Raw genomic sequence first — 23,483 nt, forward strand, 5'->3', positions numbered from 1 at the left:
GGGACATGCTTTTGTCATTTAATTACTGCCAACATAACAAAAAAATAAATAAAATAACATCCTGAAATAATCTAAAAAATACTTTTCTTCTGAAAGTAGATATAATTATTTTTATATTACATCAACTTTCATAACAAAAACTAACAGATATAACAGGGACTCAGAAATCAACTTTCTTAGTAAATTCTGGGCCAACAGGTATTTCCAATTTATCAGATAATACTAGATCAAAAGATGACAAATGAAGATAATTTTAGTGCAACTAGACAATTTTATATTGTAATTCAGATATTATAAAGTTTGTTTCAATTGATGTGAAAATAGAAAAACTGTCAAACAGATTGGATTGGAATTTTGAGTTGTGACCATCTTGTTTCAACAAGGCAGATCAAAATAAACCCGTCAGAAGGTACATCATAATCCCTTCGTAAGAGCAACCCAGGGTTGCTCTTACGAAGAAAGGCTTAAGTTTTACAAATTAGTGTCTGGAGACTAGGCACCGGCAAGGTGATCTGACAGAGGTGTATAAAGCCTTGAATGGTTTGAGCATGCTCAATGCTGATGGGATTCTTCCTCTTGCTCAGAATAATCACCTGAGAGGGTATAAATTCAAATTGAGGAAAGACAGATGTAGGATAGATGTGCAGAAATTTGCTTTTGGCCAGCAGGTAGTTGGTTGGTGGAACAGACTTCCATTCCTTGTTGTGGAAGTTGATAGCCTAAATAAATTTAAGGCTCAGCTGGACAGGTATTTCGAACGAATGGAGGGGTGAAGTGGAAGGGATTTTTTTTTTTTTTTTTTTTTTGCTGATGCTGCATAAGCTTGCTTTCTTGCATCATATGAGAAAGAAACGCATCATTCAGAGAAAGAAAACACAGTTACTAATGCTAATGCTAAATCCCGCATTACTGTGAATTTGGTTAAAAGGAGAATAAACAGAATGTGTTATAAACATGTGACACAAATAGTGGTCACCTTGTTTCAAAGTGGTGAATAAAATTACCTCCTCCCACCAACTAGGGGATATATGCACACCCCAATGCAGGGAACTGTGTGTGTGCACAAGATAAAATTGGTTTTGATCAGATTGTAAACAGACATGTTTACAATCTCATAATCCAGCTAGTGTTTAGAAAGTAGACTAAAAAAAAAAGTACCAGTTTTTGAAACATTTTCTTAAAAACCTGACTTGACTGGTTAAGGGAAAGGCTTTTTCCCCACTAAAAATACACAAATAAGCATTTATGACATTTTGCTTGAACACAAATCAGGGAAAAAAAACAAAAAAAAACTAGTATTAAATTCATTTGTTTAAAGAAAATAACATGCAGAAGTAAGTTTTTCATAGAAATATATCTTAAAAGCAACAATTATTTTTATAAATTTCAACTGTTCATTTAATATAAGAACTCACCGGACAATTTTCTATATCATTTACAATATCAAACATTGCAACTTGACCCTCTGTCTTCCGTTTATTTTCATTGATATGTCTGAAAAAGATCAGTGTGGACAGTTATACAGTAATCAACCATATATAATATTTCTTAACATATTGTACAATTATAATAACTAGTGAACGGGCATTTCTTATTCAGAGAAAGAAAACACAGTTACTAGCATTTATGCATAGACTCCAAAACTAAATCTTAAAAAGTCTCCATTAGAATTTTTAGTTGTTCTTTTGGTTTTTAGGAGCATAGCAACTAAGGCCATATTGCTCCGGGATATGCGGTGGTCATTCCCTGACCTTTCCGCACTTCCGTATTTGGTGGTGACGGGCTCGAACCCCGGTCTAATCAAGAAGCATGTGATATGCACTACTGCTCCTTCCCACCTGGCTGCGGACGCGCCAGAAGAATTTTTAATTATGTTTTATTTACTGGGCTACAAACTTGAAGTTTAAATATGTAAACTTCAAGTTTCAAGTTGTAAACTTATGACTATGTGCTCACCCATTTAAATATGTAAATTGGTGAGAACATCGTCATAAGTTTAGTAAATGAGATTTTGGCTATGTTCAAAGTTATTTAAAAGAATAAACACACAACCTTTTCATTTGATTGTGGTAGACCCAATATGTGATCAGCCTCTGTCATGCTTATACAGGATGACTAACCTTATTGTGGTATATACATGTGAAGGAAGGTTGTTTCAGAAAAAGGAATGGATAAATGAAGAAGGAAAAAGTTAGTCTGAGTTTGCAGTTAGGTAGTGAATGGATATTGACTGTTGATACATGTGTTCAGACTGGTCTAGAAGACAGCAGTGAAATTACAGATGCAAATTCAGAAGAAGAGTACCCATGGAAGTATCTATAAAAAAGCATACAGAAGAAACTGAATGTCTACAAGACAGAGAGACTTCATAAGGTCATTAATTAACCTGATTTATCTCTTTTGAATAGTCTAGATTCTAGAAGACAGAAGGATTCTGGAGACATCACCCCCAAGGTGTGAGACTCATTAGTATGTGGCTCAAGATGTGGGAATCATTAGTGATTAACAACTTTCTGACTAAAGAAAAGCTTCTTACAAGCAATAATTCTTGTTAAAAAATGTTCTTGTTTATAGTCTGGCACAACCACCAGGTCAGAGGGGTTTACAATAAATCATAAATACAATCATTAATTCTATTTAGCAGTCACAAGCTTGAACCACAGTCCACTCTAAGAGTGTGTGCTATTGCACTTCACTCCTGACCATTTGGTTCTGTCAGGCAAAACCCCCTAATTTGAATTTATATTGTGAAAATTTCACTTTCATTCGTTTTACCTCAGATTCCGTCAAAGCTTAAGGTTTTGAGGGAATCTGACCAAATCTAGTCCACACATTCATTCCCTTCTCTCGAACAACCATTTGCTGATCTCACCTGGCACTTCACCTATCTTTGGACCTTTGAGGTTTGCTGTGTTCAGGAATGAAAGCCAAACCTAAATAACACACTTGGTCTTGCCTTATAAAGTGGAATTATAAAATATCTCTACAAGCAATTGTTTGATATATCATTGACAGAACACCATTGGACTCTCTTTGTTGCCTATCTGCACTGCACTGCACTGCAAGAACTTCATGTCTACCTGGTATCATAACACCCAAATCCCTTCCTTCCTTAACATTTTTTAACTCAGTCCCTCCAATTGCACAAGTTATTTCTGGATTATTTCAGAAATGTAAAAACTTTCATTGTGCATCATTAAAACATAGCTGCCAGTTATATGACCATCCCTGAAGCCTGTTCACATTGTCCCAAAGGAGCTTAATGCTAGTTATTAAGCACTCTCCCATCAACAACTGCAAATTTTGATATCATGCCCTATATCTCTTCAATGTCATTTAACAAAATCAGAAACAGAAATGTAAGCACCAACCCGAGGAACTTCACTTTTAATCCTAGTCAAAATTCTGAAGGGTAAAGAGTAAACATTAATTACAACACTTTGCTTTTATTGTGTAGGGCCATCTCATAATCTAAGGATCTTTCCTGTGATTAATAAATTACAGTTTATATGGCAATCTCTCATGCAGAACAGAGTCAAATGCTTTGCTGAAGTCCAAATAAAGCACAGTTGGCAGTCCACATGCTGTTTGCAGAGTATTCCAATGACAGGGATCCACAGATGGCTTTCCATCTACAAGCTTTTCCAGGTTAATACACAGTGACAGGCACAATTTCATGCTCAAAGGAGTTCATCTCTGGTGTTCCGTACAGGATTTCTCTAGAACAGTACTGTCCAACTTTTCATGACTAGCCAAGCACCTTTGTATATTTTTAAACAGTTATAGGGTGCCACCAAAAAAGGAAAGGGGGACTTTAAATGCTTATCAGAAATAAGCATGAATGTCACTTATTCACTGCCACTTACAGCATTTTGTGTAATCATCTGTAATTAGTTATATAGTCAAATGTGAAATTTTCCATGCAACCGTTGATCTTAAACCTTTGTGAAATGAAATTCATTAAATGAATAAGTATTAATTTAAAATTATTCATTTATTAAAATAATATAATATTTAATGCATTCATACTATTTAATAAATTTGCTTGAGCAAATTTATAGCCAGATTTTTTTTTTTTTTTTTTTAAGTAGTTTTAATTTCATTATTTTCAATAGAAGAACATTATTTAGTAGTACAGACAAGAGTATCCACGGCAAGGGAAAAAGAGAAAATAAGGAAATTTAAATGCCTAAAACAATTTTATTATTCAATGATTGATTTCTGATGCTTACACCTTAGAATTTCCTCCAAGTACATATTCTTTGAAAAGTTGGTTGTCCACATTGGACAGCCAATGTCATATGCTTGATATATGCTGTTTTTATCAGATGGAAAAACTTTGATGTGACGCCTAACTGGAATTTCTGAAAAGAACTGTCAACTACAGAGCACAGTGGTGGTGACAGTCAAAAATGCTTTACAGATGAGAGTATTAAAAAAAAACTCTTCCAACTGCACAAAAATTTACTTTATTGACAAAATACTGAAGCTGTTTGAACAAAAAATATTAAGAAACATCATTACTTTATACTTAAGTTTATCAGTTTAATAGACATTCCTTAGTATACTGAGTTATATGTGGGAGATAAAGAATTTTTATACTTACGTCATAACTTCTTTTAACGACTTTATTGCTTCTTCAAGAGCTTGAAGATCGCTACTGTTTTTAGGAGTGTGCTTAAGAATATCTGAAAAGTTTAATTATATTCATTCTTGTAACATCAGTATTTTTAAATAAATGAATTACTTTTAAAACTGTTTGAAATTATTCAAGTATAAACAAATTCATTAACAGTAATTTAAATAAGTTTCAGACAGTTTTTTTTTATTTGTAATATTTAAAATTTAAAAACAATAAAAGAAAAAAAGGAGTAATGTTTCAGGCCAATCTGTGACACAGAAAATTTCTGTACTTTCAGATAAGATGCCTATACAGATAATATGCTCAATCCTGTAGACATCACTAGAAGAGAGTTATTTTCATTTTCAAGGTATTTACGTGGCTGACTATGAAGTCAAAGCTATTTTCAATTCTCATACATGCCTAAAATAGGGTTGTTTTGTTGACATATACGTAACGTATATGTAAACACTTTCATCATATGGAACCACAACAAAAATTTATAGATTAGAGGACAAATGGTCAATCCCATCAGCTCAGTGCATACAAATAATTTCCTGGAAAATATCCAAGTCAAAAATCTCATTAATTACTAGTCTTAGTTTTTAATCAATTATTTCTTAATTTATCTACCTAATGTGTTTTTTATAAAAAAAAAAAATTGTAATTTTATTAACCAGCATACAAGGTAGTCTGATATACATCAGGGATGTGTTCCTATTAACTGTGATATACAGTAACTCCAGTACTTATGTAAGGGTTCATTCCACGGAATGCTACATAAGTCGGAGAATTTCTCCATACTTGTGCAGCACTTGGAACCGTGCTCGCTAAATTGATTGAATCAAAAAACAGAAATATTCGACATGTAAATAGAATTATTTATTGTATCTCATGTGCAGGAAAAATTACAAAAGTGTGCAATTTAAAAAAATTTCAAAATTATAAAATTACAAAAGAGAGGGGACACGCATAATGTCAGTAAGTTTTACCTCTCGAGCATCATTGCCAGAATCGACGCCTTCAGCTGATAAGTACACCACTGCGGAGGTTGAGGGCTGTGGAGCTTTAGAAGGGGTCAGCCACTCAGCCTTACAAAAGAACATTAATGGATGATTGGAAGGTGGCATTTTTCTTTTCTTTAATTATGAACACTTTGGAGCTTTCGAGACAATCATGTCTCTTCTTCAACAGAGCTTAAACTTAACGGATATAGTTATGCGTGCAGTGAGGCGTGTGTGAAGGCACGTTATTCAGTCATTAAACTGGCATTCATTGTTGCTGCAGGGACATGCGCAGTTCTTCTCCAGCGCTTGTTGAGGTATAAAACATGCCCTTGCAGCGGTTCATGGCTCTCGAATTGCTCACTATATTGAGTGACTCCAACCATAGGTGGTAGCGGAAGTGCCTGAAGTGGTTTATTATTTCGTAGTCTTGTTTGGGATTGAGGTCATGGTGGGTAGCTCAGAAGTGCTGTGCGATTACGGCATTCATTGTTGCTGCAGGGACATGCGCAGTTCTTCTCCAGCGCTTGTCGAGGTATAAAACATGCCCTTCCAGCGGTTCATGGCTCTCGAATTGCTCACTATATTGAGTGACTCCAACCATAGGCAGTAGCAGAAGTGCCTGAAGTGGTTTATTATTTCGTAGTCTTGTTTGGGATTGAAGTCATGGTGAGTAGCTCAGAAGTGCTGTGCGATTACGGACTGGTCGGTCTCAGCAAGTCAGATTTTTCTGTCATGTTCCACAAGGCGGTCTTGAAGACATAACGAAGTCTCTCCTACGTAGCAGCTGTCACAGTCTCTACTGGTTATGCGGTATATTACACTGCTGCGTAAGAGAGGGGTGACAGGGGTCTTTACACTGGAGACTAGAGAACGTAGGCTTCTACAGGGTAACTATATGCATTTTATGCAGTATTTCCTGAGGATTTTAGAGATCCAGCCTGACACGCCTGGATAGTAGGGAACGTAGGCGGTAGGTATATTGTCCTGGGTTGGTGGTCTTAGGTGGACTGTGAGCTTTTGTGCTTGCAATAGGCACTTGTCTAGTACGTGTGTTGGATAGCCACAATTGATTAAGTCTGTCCTCACACGAGAAATCTCGCTGCGTCTAGCGGCATCTGTGCTGGAATGGCTCCAAGCTCTGGAGAATAGAGTGTGGGCAGTACTGTTGAGATGACTGGGGGCATGGCCTCAATCCCAAACAAGACTACGAAATAACAGACCACTCCAGGCACTTCCGCCACCGCCTATGGTTGGAGTCACTCAATATATTGAGCAATTCAAGAACCATGAACCACTGCAAGGGCATGAGACTGCACCCCATCTTGGAGACAACTGTTTTATACCTTGACAAGTGCTGGAGAAGAACTACGCATGTCCCTTCAGCAACAATGAATGCCAGTTTAATGACTGAATAACGTGCCTTCACACACCTCACTGCACGCATAACATGTATCCGTTAAGTTTAAACTCTGTTGAAGAAGAGACATGATTGTCTCGAAAGCTCCAAAGTATTCATAATTAAAGATATTTACTGGATTTACACTTATCTTATTTCATTGTACCATGAATCCCAGTACAACAGGCCCGTTTATACTTATTTTTCTTTTCATTGTAGATTTCTTTGCAGCAAGCATATCATTCACCTCTCTGTTAACTTTTAAAAATCGTTCGCTGTCAGGATCCATCTTCTCAAACCTCATCATTGCTGGTGCAATTTCATGAAATGCCATTACCATCGCTCTGGTGATGAACGTCTCAGCTCAATTGGTTCATCTTGAGCTTCGTCAGCATTTTCTTCTTTCACTATCGCTGCCTGCAAGTCAATAAGTTCTTCATTAGATAATTCCTCTATTAACTTCTCCACGTCTTTGGCATCAACCTCCAACTGAAGTAGCTCTGCAACCTTTACAATCTTATCTGTAACCGCTTCATATGATTCGTCTTTTTCAAATCCTTCGAAGCCTTTTACGTGCCGTGGGCATATTTTCTTCCATGCGCCATTTAAACAAATTTTAGCAATTTCCAACCAGGCCTAATCAATGTTTAAGATGGCGTGGTAAATACTGTAAGATTTCCAAAAGTCTCTTAACAATTTTTCTCACTGTCTACTGCAGGCAATGCCTGAGCAAATGTGTGCAAATAGTATGCTTTTAAATTCGAAATAACACCCTGATCAATAGGTTGGATGAGTGAAGTAGTGTTTGGCGATAGAAATATAACTCTCACGTTCAAATTGAAATCATCTAGATGCGTAGGATTGTCCAGGAGCATTATCTAATAGAAGAAAATCTTGAAAGGAATGTCGTTGTTTTTACAATATTTTTCAACTTTGGGAATGAAGTAGCATTTAAATCAATCCTCAAAGAGATATTGTTATCCATGCTGTGTTTCGATCAGAAATGCACGGGTAGGGTGGCTTTATTGATGCTATTAAATGCTGTTGTTGTTATTTGGTTTTTAGGAGCATCAGCAACTAAGGCCATAATTGCTCCGGGGATATGCGATGGTCATTCCCTGACCTTTCCGCATCCTCTGTATTTGGTAGTGACGGGCTCGAACCCCGGTGTAATCAAGAAACGTGTGCTACGCACTACTGCTCCTTCCCACCTGGCTACGGAGGCCCCATTAAATGCACGAGGATTTCCAGAATGGTACACAAGCAGTGGTTTTAATCTGTAATCTGCTGCTGCATTAGCCCCAAGCAAGAGTGTGGCCCTATCTTTTGATGCCTTGAAACCTGGCAATGTACGTTCGATCCGGCATTTTTTTCAAATACAGAGCAGTCTCATCAACGTTAAAAATTTGCTGCATTAAATAGCAGTCTTCATCAATAATTTTTTCCAACACATCATAATTTCTCTGCAGCTGCAGAATCGGCACTGGCGACTTCATCACATACTTGAACGTTATGGAAACCAGTGCGATGCTTGAACCTATTAAACCACCCGTTGCTTGCCATGAACTTGGGTTGGGATTTGCCGTACTTATCCCTAATATTTTTATAAATACTTGTTGCTTTTGCTTGAATGGTCATTAGACTCAGGGGGCACTCACTTCTGAATCTGATTTTCGATCCACATTATTAACAGCTGTTCCATCTTCGATATAGCATCTGAATGCTGTTTTGTGATCACTGTTGATCTTAAGTGTTGTTGATCCTTTGACATGTTCCTTTATATGTACACTCTTATAAAATAGTATTCACTGTTGAAGCAGTAAGACCTAATTTCCTTGCAATAGATGACAAACTTTGTTCTGCTTCATACTTAATCATTTTCACATTCATTTCTAAATCAATTTTTTTCTTTTCCTGGCACTACCACCACTTGCACTTTTCGTTGGTCTCTTTCCCTTATGATAGGCCAACAAGCCTTGAAACGGTGCCGCCTGGGTGGTTGTATCCCCTGAGAATAAGTAACAATAGTCTTCTCCATTGGTGAAGACTTATTTGAGGTAGTGCAATAAATGGTAACTGGTTGAGAAGGTAGTCACAATATGAGATACAATTAAATCGATGTCATTTACACTACTTCTGTAGTTTTTTACTACTATGGGAAAATATGGTGATATATCACTGATATTCCTATAACGAATTACCAATCTGTAGCTATTACGCCTTGTGCGTTTATTCTTTTTAATATCAAAACAATGTAAATCAGACATGTACATGTCTGATTTACATTTGCTGTAATGTAAATTGTTACAGCAAATTACTGTAATGTGAATTATATGTCTGATTTACATTACAGTAAACCCTTGATTTAGCGGACTAATAGGGGAGAAGGAGTGTCCGTTAAATCGAATGTAACCAGGGGGGCATTTTCATTGGTCAATGTTAAAAAAAAAAAGCTTTAATACAATAATACAGTACTGTACAATATAAAATTATGTTGCAATTTGGCCTTCGATTTACGGATATCAGAAACAGTTTGGTTTTTTACACCATAAATTTCACAAACATGTGCTACTGAGACGCAATGTTCTAATTTTTCAATTAGCTCTAATTTCTGCCATATTTAAGTTCACACACTTTCTTTTAACTCCTCTATCACTTGATGCCATTTTAAATTGTAAGGATTGCAAAATTATTTAATAAATAAAGTCACAATTCAGAAATCGTAGAAATGTTCTGTATACAACCTGACTGCATGATAGCTTGAGGCAGAGACAGACCGAAACAAAGCAAGTCGGTAGACTTGCAGTTTAGTGTCCCGAGTCATGTTCAGCTCGCAAGTTACCACCTGCTCTTATCTGTTATCTGGGACAACAGCTATTTGAACATGTTTTCAGAAAGAATAAAAAACAATTTCCTGAATTTGATTATAAAAATAAAAGTAGGTAATTATCAAAACAATAATGGAAATGGGTAATTATTATTCATTTAATTAATAACACAAGTTTTGTATAATCTAAAAAAAACATGGCCGAGATTAATATATATACATTACAGTATTATTATTTGTCCAGTTCTTTAAATCTGAAATCTGTTATATCGGGGTCCATTAAATCAAGGGTTTACTGTATTTTGTGCAATTTATCTGGTATTAAAAAAGGGAAAGGGTGTTCCACAGTCAAATTTTTTGGATTTGCTGAATTAAATTAAGCTTTATTCAATTGCTCATTAAAAACAAAAATTTGCAAAATTTATTATTTATGTACTTATATTAGTCATACCAAATTATTCTGTTTTAAGAAGCTAATGATAGAAGGTTGAACAAAATCTTGCTGCTGTTTCTCTTGATAGTTCATTATAATAGCCAAAGATAACTCAATACTTGACTGAATTTGTTGCTACATTTCATGTTTGGGTCCTCCTTAATGAGTATCCTTCCGTGTCTCAAAGAAACTGAAGGCTTCATTCAACCTTTTTCTTGGGAGCTGATTTCTGTAGTGGTGGCTGCATTTCCACTTGCTATTGCACTCTTAACATTTGTTGTCCCAATTCCATCAGATCCTCATAAGGTCAGCTCAGCACTGTGCAATTTCAGAATGATCCAGAGCTCCCAAATTGATCTTTGGTCCTCACCACATGTCTCTGTGATCACTTTTTGCATGGTCTGCTGGGAATAATAGGTTTTGAATTCCACTATCAAACTTGATCTATCAGTTGCAACAAAGAGGTCATATTTGTTGTAATGAAAATGACTTGAATATTGTCATCCAGAACGTCAGTATTATTAACAGGATGGCCAGGCTGCATTGTAAAAAACAATCAAGGCCACCACTGTTGAAATTTTGTTCCTTTTATTTTATAAAGGGAGAAAACTGGCAGTTCTTAAATTTAGAATTTAAAACATATTGAGAAAATTGATTTGGAACAATGTAAATGGAGACCATCTTATTTAAGAAAGAGAGACTAATTTTTAAAAAAAAAATCTTTGCTCTAATCATCCTCAGGTGTTCAAAATCTGTCACGAAAAAGTTCTTGACTATTCTTGTTCAAGTTCCAATTTCTGAGGACTCTCAGAGATTGGAATTCAAAACTGGAAACAAAATGATCCTGCCTCTTTGCTAGTGGTCATAAAAACAGACATCTATGACCCTGGGTGAGGGGCCCTAAGCTTATGAGCTTAGGGCCCCTCACCCAGATGGGCCCACAAATACCACTCTCCACTATCTCAATTTAGAAGGAAAGTCAAGAAGGACAAACCTATTTTTAAAAAGTTTAGTCCAATTCTCTAACCAATATGATATGATTTTTTTTTTTTTTTTTTTTTTTCTGGAACACCTGAATATTAGAGCAGGTGTGACAGAACACTGACTTTTGTTAGGATGTATGCCACACTACTTGGGGTAGTTATACTCACCTGTTATTCTCACCATTAAAAACTTCACTTCAAACTGCTGCTTTCATTCAATACTTGGTTCAAAATACAAATGCTATTACAGACTCACAAAGTTAACTGTGGGAATCTACTTTTGAATTACCTTGTATAACAAAATGATTATTAATGAATATAGGGGGCTCACATTTGAGATTTTTCAATTTAAATATTGATTGTTCTGCTCTAGTTTATCATGAAACCATATTACAGGTAAGGACATATTATATATCATAAAACATACCATTCAGCAATAGCATGATGCTTGGTAGCCTCTGAACAGGTCGAATGAGTAGTTCTGCCAAACTTTCCCTTCCACACTCTGGTCTGTTTTGACAACGCTGAAACATTAATTCATTTAAATCAGTTTAAACATTCATATTAGAGGAAATTCCTAAAAAGGCCACAATTGTAAAACAATTCAAACTATAATTATGATCCTTAACCCTTCGAGGAATGAGTTTTCTAAACATGCATGGGCTTGTGGTTTGTGGAATTTTGAAAATTTGTAAAAATGAAAACTTTGCACATGAGTGTTTTTAAATATTAATTCTTATTTTGAATCAATTCTACTTGAATGAAATTTTGAACTGAATTTCACTCTAACATTGGTCAGCTTTAGAGCGAATTTATGTATCACTTGATTCAATTTCATCAGCTTCTGTATCTGAATTTCAGAGAATTTTGACTTTTGTAAGCCCACATTAAACTACAATGACTAACAAATGTGATCTACTCAAATTTTAAAAGCTATTTTTTGCTGTCATCTATAATAAACTGTCTGCTATTTCTTGGAAGCACAGGTAAGAGATGGTAGCACTCCTACTAGAAGATTAAGACAATTCACAAAAAATTCATGTTAATTTTTTAACTTCAAACAAATATGTATGTATCCCACAAAGGGCTAAGGTTTCTCTAAAAATACTGTATATATTACAAGCTTATCTGAAAGTTTACTAGAAATAAAATTTAAATATTATTCTATCACAATGAATTTAAAATTGCAAAAGCATAATATATAAACACTATAAAGAACACTACAGCAACATTTTCCAAATGAGTAGGAAGCCAGCAGCTATACGTTTTCTGCCACTGTATTACTCAGTGTTTATGTACAAATGCAATTTATTGCATTTGTACATAAACTTTAGAAGTTTATGAAAATAAAACTTTAAAAGCTAAAGTAAATTATTTTACTACCTTAAGAAATGCATGGAATCTTGGTTTGGACACATCACATCGCCCTAGAGTTTCCTTGGTCTTTTCAAAAAAGTTTACAAATGGAGGGTAAGCTTTCAGCAAATCTTTAGACTAAAAAAAAAAAAAAAAAAAACATTTTGAAAACATTAACTGACAATGACCAAAATATATATAATTAATAGAAATTTTAAAATTAAAGAAACCAAATTTCTATAATAAATACAGTATACCCAGTAAAACATTATAAAGGATGTATAAGATTTGCAGATCCGTTGAGAAATAGTAATTTTAAAAATATTCTTTAATGTAATGTATATAATCTTTTTTTTTTTTTTTCATATCATAGTGAATAACTATGATGTTTTATAACAAGTTTCATATCATAGTGAATAAAGGAGCTCCTCTGAACTATATGTGGGATGTTTATTGACTGGGAAACAAATGCTGATATACAACAATTGACAGAGGTATCTGTGCTAACAAACTGAAAGGTATAATTACTTACCCTTGCTGTCCAGGGGCAAGACTGTCTCAAATTTAATTAATAAATATGATGTTTCATAGATTCCATAACTACACTTCCCCTGAGATGAAGACAGATGCATATATACTGTTTTCATCCAAATTGTTTGTGAAAGCTTACTTTTCTTTTGACTAATCAAGGTGTTACTTTATTTAAACAAATCAATTAATTCATAAATGCTGAAGATGAAAAGTACAGCAGCCTATAACAGCTACAAGCTAATCTGTAATAGTACCACAGAAAAGATTAGGCTAACAAAGGCCAAGTGTGAGAAATCACTGGCTAAGAGGAAAAAAGGGAAACAAGGAGTGTTTCATGTATGGAAAGACAAAGAAGAAAGGAACAAATCAAATTGGACCCTTATATAATAGGTGCAATACAACAAAATTTAATTAAAACAGCTGTGTATGATACTCTCCATAAATTAAAACAAATAAAAGATTAACACAAGATGATTATAGTAAAACACTGAAAACAAATTAAATTAAATCAAAAAAAAATTTTAAATTTCAAAATTAACATTAAACTAATTTTTTTAATTAATTTTTCAAATTGTTTTTTGAATTTTTAATTAATTTAATTGTTTTCAATTTTTTACTGTAATCATTGTGTTAATATTTTGTTTTAATTTTAATTTCTGAAGAGTTTCCTAAGGAAGTGTTCTATCCTTTCTTCAAACAGGCCTCTGAGGTTGGGTATGTTCATATTGTAGTTTTAAATGTTTTTCACCAACCCTATGTAGAAATAAAACACAAAGAAAACGAAAACTGGAATCTTGATAACTATGTATTTATAATAAGTTATATTTGTCTGTATTTACAATAAATTATATTTAACTTTACAACTAAAATATATGAAATATACATATAAAATATACATTAAAATATACTAAATTAAAATCGATAAAACCAAAGCTTTCGAAGGCTCCTGCCTTCTTCTTCAGCGGTATTTTCTTTGTTCTGCGGTGCGTCTTTAAATACCAGCAGGTTCACGGTACTCATCACGTGTTTCATTCCCACGTGTTCCGTTCTCTTGTGTTACGGAAACGGCAGTGGCTCGAGAGTGGGTCATGTGGCCGTTCATCCCTTCTGAGGATAGTAGCCTCAAAGAGGGGATGGATCCGCATTCCTCTATCTCTATTAATGTTCACTGTGGAACAGATCCGCAAACTCTCAAGCCACTTCCGGTCCCAGAACTTATTCGCCCGATCGGTGATGATAGCCTCGTCGTCATCATCACCGAAAATAAGTGTTCTATCTATCATATTGAGGTAAATTTCTCTTATTTTTCTACAAATATTGATATCAACATAGAACATATTGAGCATCATAGCTCTGTTATATACTATTAAAAAACAGTTGCAAATGTGCTAGAAGTGTCAACTTTGCTCACACAGACATACATTCTTTTTTTTAGTGTTTGATGTGACCATACAAAGAAAATGTTCATCAAGACCAGAACCTTGTATAGAAAGTCCTACATAAGATGCTGTTGAATTAGGTACTTGTGCCAATCATTACGGATGAAAGACACCTCAGTGAGGAGTGACTGTGCAAGCAAAACTGAGCGGTATGCAATTAGCAATGCTTAAATTGCAAAATGGTTGTTTATTAGAAAAATTTGAACTTATAAGATAAGGCTTCTGGAGTTGATAGAATATACCCAGTAGTTTTGAAGGAAGCAGTGAACAAGTGCATTGAACCAGTAAGGTTAATTATGGGAGCATCATTAGACTTGGGTGAGATTTCTGTAGAATGGAGAAGGGCCAAATATGATAAATTCATAAAGGTAGTTCTAAGATCGAAGTAGATAACTATAGAGTAGTCAGTCTGACTTTAGAGGCAGAAATCATGGAAAACAAAGATAAAGAGTTCAATTTGGGGATATTTAGATAGAAATAGAATTATGAAGGATGCACAACATTTAATTAACCTGGTTAGATATTTTGATACAGTCTTAGAAGCTAGATGCAGGAAATAATTTAACATTATTTGAAATTTTAGCAAAGCATTTGACTCAGTCCCTCATTGAAAGATTACTGTATAAGTAGGAAAATGTTAGGATCACAGAAAAGATTCTTAGATTTCAGGGTGGCTACAGGGCAGGAAGAAGAGAGCTGTAATTAGTGCTTACTCTTCAGATTTGGCTAATGTTCAATGTGTTGTCTCCCCGAAGATTGTTTCTGGGACTATAGTTGTTTGATTTTCTTAAATGACAGTGACAAAGCGATAGAAAGTAAGATGTCAAGATTGGAATGTGGATTAATGATCAACACCAAGCTCCATCAGGCTTAATAGGATAGGTTTTAAGGAAAAGTGACAGCTATGTTTTAATACAGCAAAATGCAGGAAATTACACTTAGGGAATAGCACCCCAAAATAACCTAAGTGCTTGGTGAGGTTGAATTAAAGTAGATGAACGAATTAAAATGGTTGAATTATAGTAGATGAACGAATTAAAATAGTTGATTTTTTTTGATTTGGTAGTTGTTGGCGCATCAGCTTCTGTGGCCATATTGCACCTCCCAAGGTTTTTGCAGTACTTTGATCCAAGCCCGAGACGGGAATCGAACCCGCAACCTTTGGGTTGCCGGGCAGGTACTTTACCCACTCGGCTAGCCCGGTCGGCTAAAATAGTTGAATTAAAGTAGATGAACTTGAGGGGCTTCAGCTTGAAAAGACAGGAGTTCTCCGTGCAGTGTAGGCATGCAGCAAGGCACAGTACCCTATCAATGATTTATCAGAGATTTGCTCATAAAGATGGGAAAGGTCATGATCCCACAATATAGGATGCACTTGGAATATATCCAAATATGGAGACCACACCTAAAACAAAACAGTAGCCTTCTTAAAGGGATCCAGAAATAGGCAACCTGCTTGGTGGGATCTGCAAAAGGGGCACTACATGAGGAAATTTTTACCATCGGCCAATGGAGATATCCTGCATTTGTGGAAAAAATAACAGATTTTTAATTTTATTTACAGAACTATCTTTCATTCCTATATGCAAGGCACTCCTGAGAAATCTCTTGCAATCAAGAAACACATGAACTTCATCAGTGAAAAGAAAAATTGATAATTAAGGAGCTGGAGTAAGTACAGCTTTTCTCACACTGCTACAAAATGTCATCTAATAACCTTCAGGAAATATGTACAATATGTAAGAGGGTGGGTGGGAGATTCCTTAATGTGATGTCACACTAATTACTTCCAAAGACTGTCCTGGATGATCACTGCCTGGAAATGGGAAACTGTTGGAATCTACAACAGCTCACAGAGGATGTCATCAGAAAGGTGCAACGAAAATAGAAATAAGAAGTATCAGTGCAATAGTAAGTACAGATAATATGCAAGTCGAACTCTAACTATGCTTATTTATCATAAAAATAAGTTTATCACAAATTTCTCACTACAGAATTATATTATAAAACTTTTTCAAATAGTGCCCAATTATGTTATGCATTTCCTGAATCACCATAGACAATTTAGAATGCAACATTTACCCGCTGACATTTCAACAAGTATATATTAGCAGTGTTATAAATGTAATGCTCATCTACCAAACAGTAGTACAGAACATTATGCTCTTTGAGACAGAAACACGGGAAATTTCTTGCAGCGAAATGGACTACTGGAGAAGAGCAGCAAGAAAATTGAGACTGGAGAAAATAAGAAATGAACAGATTCAACGAATGATGGAAGTGAATACTGATATAATCCAGGTAATTGAAACAAAAAGGCTGAGGTGATATGGATATACCAGAAGGATGGAGAAGGATAGACTTCCAAAAGTGATTATGAATTGGGTGGCACCAGGAAGACCAAGGGAAGTGTGGATGGATGGAGTATGTAAAGGCATAGAAAGACGAGGACTGGGAGAGAGGGAGATACAGAAAACAGAGAACTGTGGTGAAAAAGACTAGAACAATAGAAGTTCTTTTTTTTAGGTAGAGGAAAATCCATTGCATAATGGAAAATTCCTAATGAAGAAGATAAATTTAACTGCTAGTATATGCTTGTTGAAATATCAGCTGAATAACTTAACATGCACATAGCTGATCACTTAGACAAATAGTTGATCACTTAGACCTGCCTTAAACTTCTGTGGCATCATTAAGTAATGGCACATATGATGTAGTTGTGCATATGCATCAGTGTATAACATTGCTGAATTTGAAACAAACCAAAGTTTGCAAATAAGGCATCATTACATAACATCTCAAATTGTAAAATCCTTCACGAGTTTACCTACCTGGATGTTATATTTCAAATAAGTAACACTCCTCCGTTAGAGAAGTCTGCTGTTACTTGTTCACAGTTGAGTACCATCACCAGATGGCACTGTTTCAAGGCTACTTGGCTTCTCTTCAGTGGGTGGCTAGTACCTAAGGTATAACAGCTGACAACCCAGTTGTGACTTACATAGTATATGAGATGTAAAAGGTTATCATAGACTAATAAAGGTTAAGTACTTCAAGAATAAGTAAACCCAGTTACCACTTTGTAGCTGAATAATGATGTTCATAACAAAGGGTACAAGTATGTATTATATTTAGTTTGTGTTAATTTCTTCTTTATTCCCTGATGTAGAAGTTCAGAACTATACTCAACAAAATATTTGAGTAGTTCTTTTAAGTAATTAGTACCAAATTTGGTTACATCCTACTAGAGAAGAAATATTTTTTGAAAATTTGTTCTCCAGTTGGAAGCTTCCACAGACAGCAATAATAAAATGTTTCTAACTCACATAATTATCAGTAATATAAGTCGCCTTTCCTTCACTCAACTAAGTGTTGTATCCATCAAATGACTAGACTTGTATTCCAATTGAAAATCTGCATAAGTTCTAATGTAATATATATGTTTCATTATAAACAGCTTTAACACAATTATATGCACAATAACGTTATAAAAGAAATGAAAAAGTCATACATGATTTAAAATAATATTGCCAATACTGATTTCATCTTTCCAGTTATATAATGCTTCTGAAAGTTCCTCTCTCATCTTTTTGTGAACTTCATAAATTGGCGGCAAGTTTCCAAATATTATTTTTGCCTCTGCTGGTGCAAGTAAAGGTCCACCCACTTGATCAGGTTTTTCTAATGGCTCCTTGAAAACCTATACAAAATAAATTAATAATGTTTAGAAGAAATAACAACTAATTTTGAAAACAGGAAATTAGTTTAAACTCTCACTGAAGTAAAATTTTGACAAATGAGAAAGATTTTTCAAAGATCTGGAATAAGTTTTTCACTGTAACAATACTGTTGTAAGAATAGTGTGCAAGTTAAATTAAAGTCTTAATTTAAACAGATTATATAAACAATATTATATTAATACTTCATCCATATAGTATTATGCTCTAATGGCACTTGTTTTTAGCTGAGCAGTCAACTTACTGTTATTATTGTGTGAAGAATTCCAACATAGTTAGTTTCAGTTTGCAACAGTTCCATGCAGACATGTTGTCGGGGAGATAATTTAGTGTAATCTAGCTGGCTTTTGACTGGGATGTAAGAGCCACTTTCCTCATATGTATCTAGAAAAAAAAATAATAAAATAATGAGAAACAGTTTATTTTGCTCGGCATAACTGAAATAATGATCTGTCAACTTGTACCATGATGAAACAAAGGAAAATGGTATCTAATAAAGTACATTTGTATAATATAATTTATGCTGTAATGCAGCACTTACCAATTAAAATGGAAGCTTCAGGGGACAGAGTACCATCCAGAAAAGATCCACTAATTGATAATTTGCCTTCACTTGATCTTCTTTTATGTTCTGGTATTATAGTAAGATCAATAGCTGATGCTCCCTCTAATGCCAACTGATGGACTACAGTTTCCAAACGTTTTCTTTTACTTGCACGTGATGGTAATACTATTGCTGGATTGACTGATTGATTTCTTGAACCTCTTGCTATCTGCTGTTAAAATATGCATAAACATTGAGATCAGAGCAAATGTAAACACACACAATTATGCCATGATGATAGTATAAATTTAATACCACAATTTCAAACTATTTATCATGATTAAACATACAATATGAAAATAGTTCTTAATTCTGTAACTGAAACAAATAAACAAAAAAATTAAATAAATAAATAAAATAATATAGATTTAGCATCTGAAATCCAGAAACCTAGGGACCTAGAGATGGCCAGTTTTGAGATAATAAATGAACCAAATGTGAAATGTTAAAAAGCACAGATAAAGGGAGAATACATTAACAGCAGTGCTGTCCACTTATAAGTTTTTTTTTTATGTGATTAACCTATTTTTATTAACTACATTATTTTTTTATCTTTAAGGCCAGTGATCAAAATTTGAAAATGAAAAACATGGCACCACGATGCTACTGAAGTGATCACTTACAAAACTGCTCCAGTAATATTCCATTTAAAAGATAAATAAAATAACAAGGAGAAAAAATAAATATAAAACAATGTACAAGATATTTTATAGGAATAAAAATGAAGGCTTTTAGATCTTTCCCTTTGTACAATCAACACTAAACACTTTCCAGCTGCACTGGGAACCCCATAGAAAAGCAAAAATAAATAAATAAATAAAAAAGTACTTCAGAGAAAAAAAGTGTTTTATTCAGAATGTGTAGTCTGCAGAATGTTTTTGGCATGTAATGCAGTTGTCAATTTATCTTAGCAAAGTTGAGATAGGAGACAACCCAGTTTTCAATTTGGTTTTCATCTTTAACATTGGATGAAAGTGAAAATCAAGAGCAAAATTCTCCATAGCTGTGTTCAGACACCTTTAATACAGTACGTACACACACACACTACTTACTAACATATTAAATGGCTATACAGTATGTAATTAGAAAAAGGCCAGAGTAATAAATATGGCTAATAAGCATGTGGGAAAAGCTTGCCATGAGACACATTCCCCCCCACAAGGTCAATGTAAATGATACTGCTCAGAGATAATACTTTCCCCCCTCACTTTAGAAAGCAATAAAGATTTAACTAACATAAATATTAATAAACATTAATGTCAATAAATTAATTTTCAAAGCAAATAAATACAGAGAATGGCAATTAACTTGCATTGCTAACAGAGTGGGAAGTTCAAGGTATAAACCAAAACACCTCCCTTGTTAATTTAAGTCTGCCTTCTCTTAACAATTATTAAGGACTAATAAGAGATGAGTATATATCATATTATTTTAATAAACTTCACATATGTTAATAGATGAAATGATTGTAGCACATTTCATAATAAATTTTAACCTAAGTGTTTTGTGTACAATTAACATGGTTACATGAAATTTTTTCAAAAAAAAAAAAAAAAGAAATAAAAATGAACAACATAACAATTAATAAATTTGGTAAATTGCAGACTTTCTAACATAAGACCATTACACAATTAGTTATGGCAGTCGAGGATGCTATCACCAAAATAAATGCACAGTTACGAAGCAACCAAAACTAAATGGAGTTTTTGAAAGTTTTAAGCTAAGTTAAATATTGTAAAAAAACCACCCACATGGGGGAGGTTTTTTTAGATTTTGTTTAGATTTTTTCAAAATGTTTAGATTTTGAACAATTTCTGTTTATAAACATTCTAACCATATAAGGTGATTCAAAAAGAGTAAACATTTTCAGATGTTTAAGTAAAATTAACCATGTATATGACAGTAAATTCACAAATACTTCCAAAAATACAGTGAAGTGTTTAAAGTAAAGAGCAGTTAAATATATAAACTTACCTCATCATATATATAAAGTTTTTCAAGTGCACGAGCATCTATTTGTATACTTGCCCAAAACCACTGAAATGCAAATCAACATTTTATATTAAAATTGCATCTAGCAAAAAGACAGTACACAACAAAAATAATCTTCTAAAGTATTCAAAAATATACACTGATTCCAAAAGTTAAACCATAAAATCTGATAACAAGAAAACCTTTCTGCAATAACTTCAAAAACTGACAAAATTGGTTTTTGAATTTTAGTATTAGAAATTATTGGACATTAACTTCTAATACTAACAAAGCATAATTCATTAACCAGGTTATTATACAATGAACTGCCCCTTGCAGACAGTATGGTGGTTACAATTGCTGTCCTTTCACGCCATGAGTGAAGAGTCCTGGACTAAAATAACTCAAGATGGGAAGAATTTACGGCCTTTTTCATCCTGTGGCCAAGTTAGTTGGTCTCCACTGAGGGTTCCCCCTGTGTTGTAACTGTGGTTTTTTATCCAGCAAGCAAGCAAATTGTCCATATAACACAATACACTGGTGCCTTATGGCCTTAGTTGCTTTGGCACAAAACAACAAACTGAAAATTTCAACCTGTAGTTGTTAAAAAGTAATTCCTAATAAAAAAAATAATTAAAGCCACTTTCCAGATTATTGCTTCTGTACTGTTTGGCATTTCAACAGTGAAAGGTAACTATGTGTAAAAGTATTCAGAGAAAAATGTGGTATCTATGTATACAAATTTCTTTCTGAAATGAAATTAATATAATATAATTAATCTAACAGTTTGAAAGCAAAAAGAACATCATCACTTTGAAGGATGTTTATCAACTAGCTGAATTCTATGCAAAAGGAATTATCAATCAGTGAAAATAAATTCAGTGCCTGTAGCACCTCTGGAGAGTCAAGGATTCAGTTCCTATACTTTTGGGTAGTCAAGGTGCCTACCTCAGAGATGTGGAGATTGGTATAGCCATTCATAATGATGCCTAACACATCAATGCCATGCCAACAGGTCTGTTCCTTGATGTTAGAAGAACAGAAGTGTATGCCACATCTTCTAGATGACATCACATGAAAAATCAGTTAAGACAATCTCAGCTCATCTACAAAGAGAACACTGGTCCACTGGCCTTTGCTTCAGAAACAATACCAAGTCATATGGACTTCCTCTTGGTAATGGTAGTCTCATATAGAAATCCCTTTCCCTTCAGGTATTCTGTAAACAGTTTGGCTCAACTGTTATTGTTATGATGGCCAAGAGCCAGGGGAGGAGAGAGATATCACCAGTGAAAGTTATTTTCACTAACAACACTGGCAAAATATTTTGCACCCTTAATGAAAAACCCAGGGTAGAAAAACACTAGACTTATCACAGAAATTAGAGTTGCCTATGGTCTAATCTGTTTCAATTTTCTAATAGTGGATTAATGATGTTTAATGTAAACTGATGTTAATGTATTTAGTGATCATTAGTCTTCCTAAACTTTTATTTTATTTATTTCCAAAATATGGGCTCAAGCATTTCATTTCAATATTTTAATGTAAACATCTTTCGGTAATTAGTGTTTAGTATAGCATTGGCATTAGTAAAGGATATGATGCAAAAAAGCAAGCTTATATAATAGCATCAGCCAAATACAAAAAAAAAAAAATCCCATTTCACCCATCCATTCATTCATTCCAAATGCTTGTCTAGTTCTGCCTTGAACTTATTTAAGTTGTTCACCACTGTGACAGATGGAAGTTTGTTTCAACTATCAACCACACTACTATTCTACAACTGTCTTTCCTCAATTTGAATTTATATCCCCTCAGTTGAGTAATCTTAGCAAGAGGAAGAATCCCATTAGCATTGAGCTTGGTCAAAAAATTCAAGACCTTATACACCTCAATCAAGTCACCATGCAAGTGCCTTGTCTCCAGATGCTGCAATTTACAGAACTTAAGCCTTTCTCATTGCCCTTCTCTGTACTTGTTCCAGCAGCTCTACATCCTGCCTAAAATCGGGCCTCCAGATCCGTATGCAGTACTCAATGTGTAACCTGACCACTGCTTTGTAGAAGGGGATAATCACCTCATTATAGTTGCTATCAAAATTCCTGTATATCATTGATAAGACCCCCATGACCTGCTCTGGTAGTCTGTCTGCATTGCTCAGAAAACTTCATATCTGACTGCACAATTACCCCCAGGTCTTTTTCATTCTCTACTACCCTGCATGTAGTACTGGACAAGTTAGTACATTACTCTGGGGTTGCTGCTACCCACATGCAGTACTTTTCTTTTGTCAATGTTAAACTTCAGTTGCCACCTCTCAGCCCATCTGCCCAACCTTTCTCGATTCTGTTGCAGTAGCATACTGTCATTATTGGCATTAACAAAACTGCCAAACTTCATATCGTCTGCAAACTTGGACATTAAGCCTGATATACCTTCATAAATATCATTGATAAATATAGAAAAGAACAATGGGCTCACAACACCAAACCATGGGGGACTCCACTAATAACATTAGTCCATGAAGAGCATTGTCCATTGATTACCACTGTCTTCTCCCACTCAACCATCCCTTTAA

At 34.5% G+C, this 23,483-nt stretch overlaps 1 protein-coding gene across 1 annotated transcript in view; it reads right to left on the bottom strand.

The window, feature by feature from the left end:
• Positions 1 to 23,483, bottom strand: part of LOC150091803 (protein ECT2-like) — a 76,657-nt gene that overhangs the window by 42,942 nt on the left and 10,232 nt on the right. The window contains exons 3-10 of the mRNA XM_090369793.1: positions 20,909 to 20,971; positions 18,872 to 19,106; positions 18,575 to 18,714; positions 18,105 to 18,293; positions 12,651 to 12,761; positions 11,695 to 11,791; positions 4,607 to 4,688; positions 1,416 to 1,494 (exon numbers count right to left, since the gene is read on the bottom strand). Coding sequence (XP_090225919.1) covers positions 1,416 to 1,494; positions 4,607 to 4,688; positions 11,695 to 11,791; positions 12,651 to 12,761; positions 18,105 to 18,293; positions 18,575 to 18,714; positions 18,872 to 19,106; positions 20,909 to 20,971 — 996 coding nt within the window. The remainder of the gene's footprint in view (positions 1 to 1,415; positions 1,495 to 4,606; positions 4,689 to 11,694; positions 11,792 to 12,650; positions 12,762 to 18,104; positions 18,294 to 18,574; positions 18,715 to 18,871; positions 19,107 to 20,908; positions 20,972 to 23,483) is intronic.

This window comes from Mastigoproctus giganteus, chromosome 1 (assembly GCF_048544385.1).
Source record: "Mastigoproctus giganteus isolate SK-2022 chromosome 1, ASM4854438v1, whole genome shotgun sequence".
In the NCBI taxonomy this organism is placed as follows: domain Eukaryota; kingdom Metazoa; phylum Arthropoda; class Arachnida; order Uropygi; family Thelyphonidae; genus Mastigoproctus; species Mastigoproctus giganteus.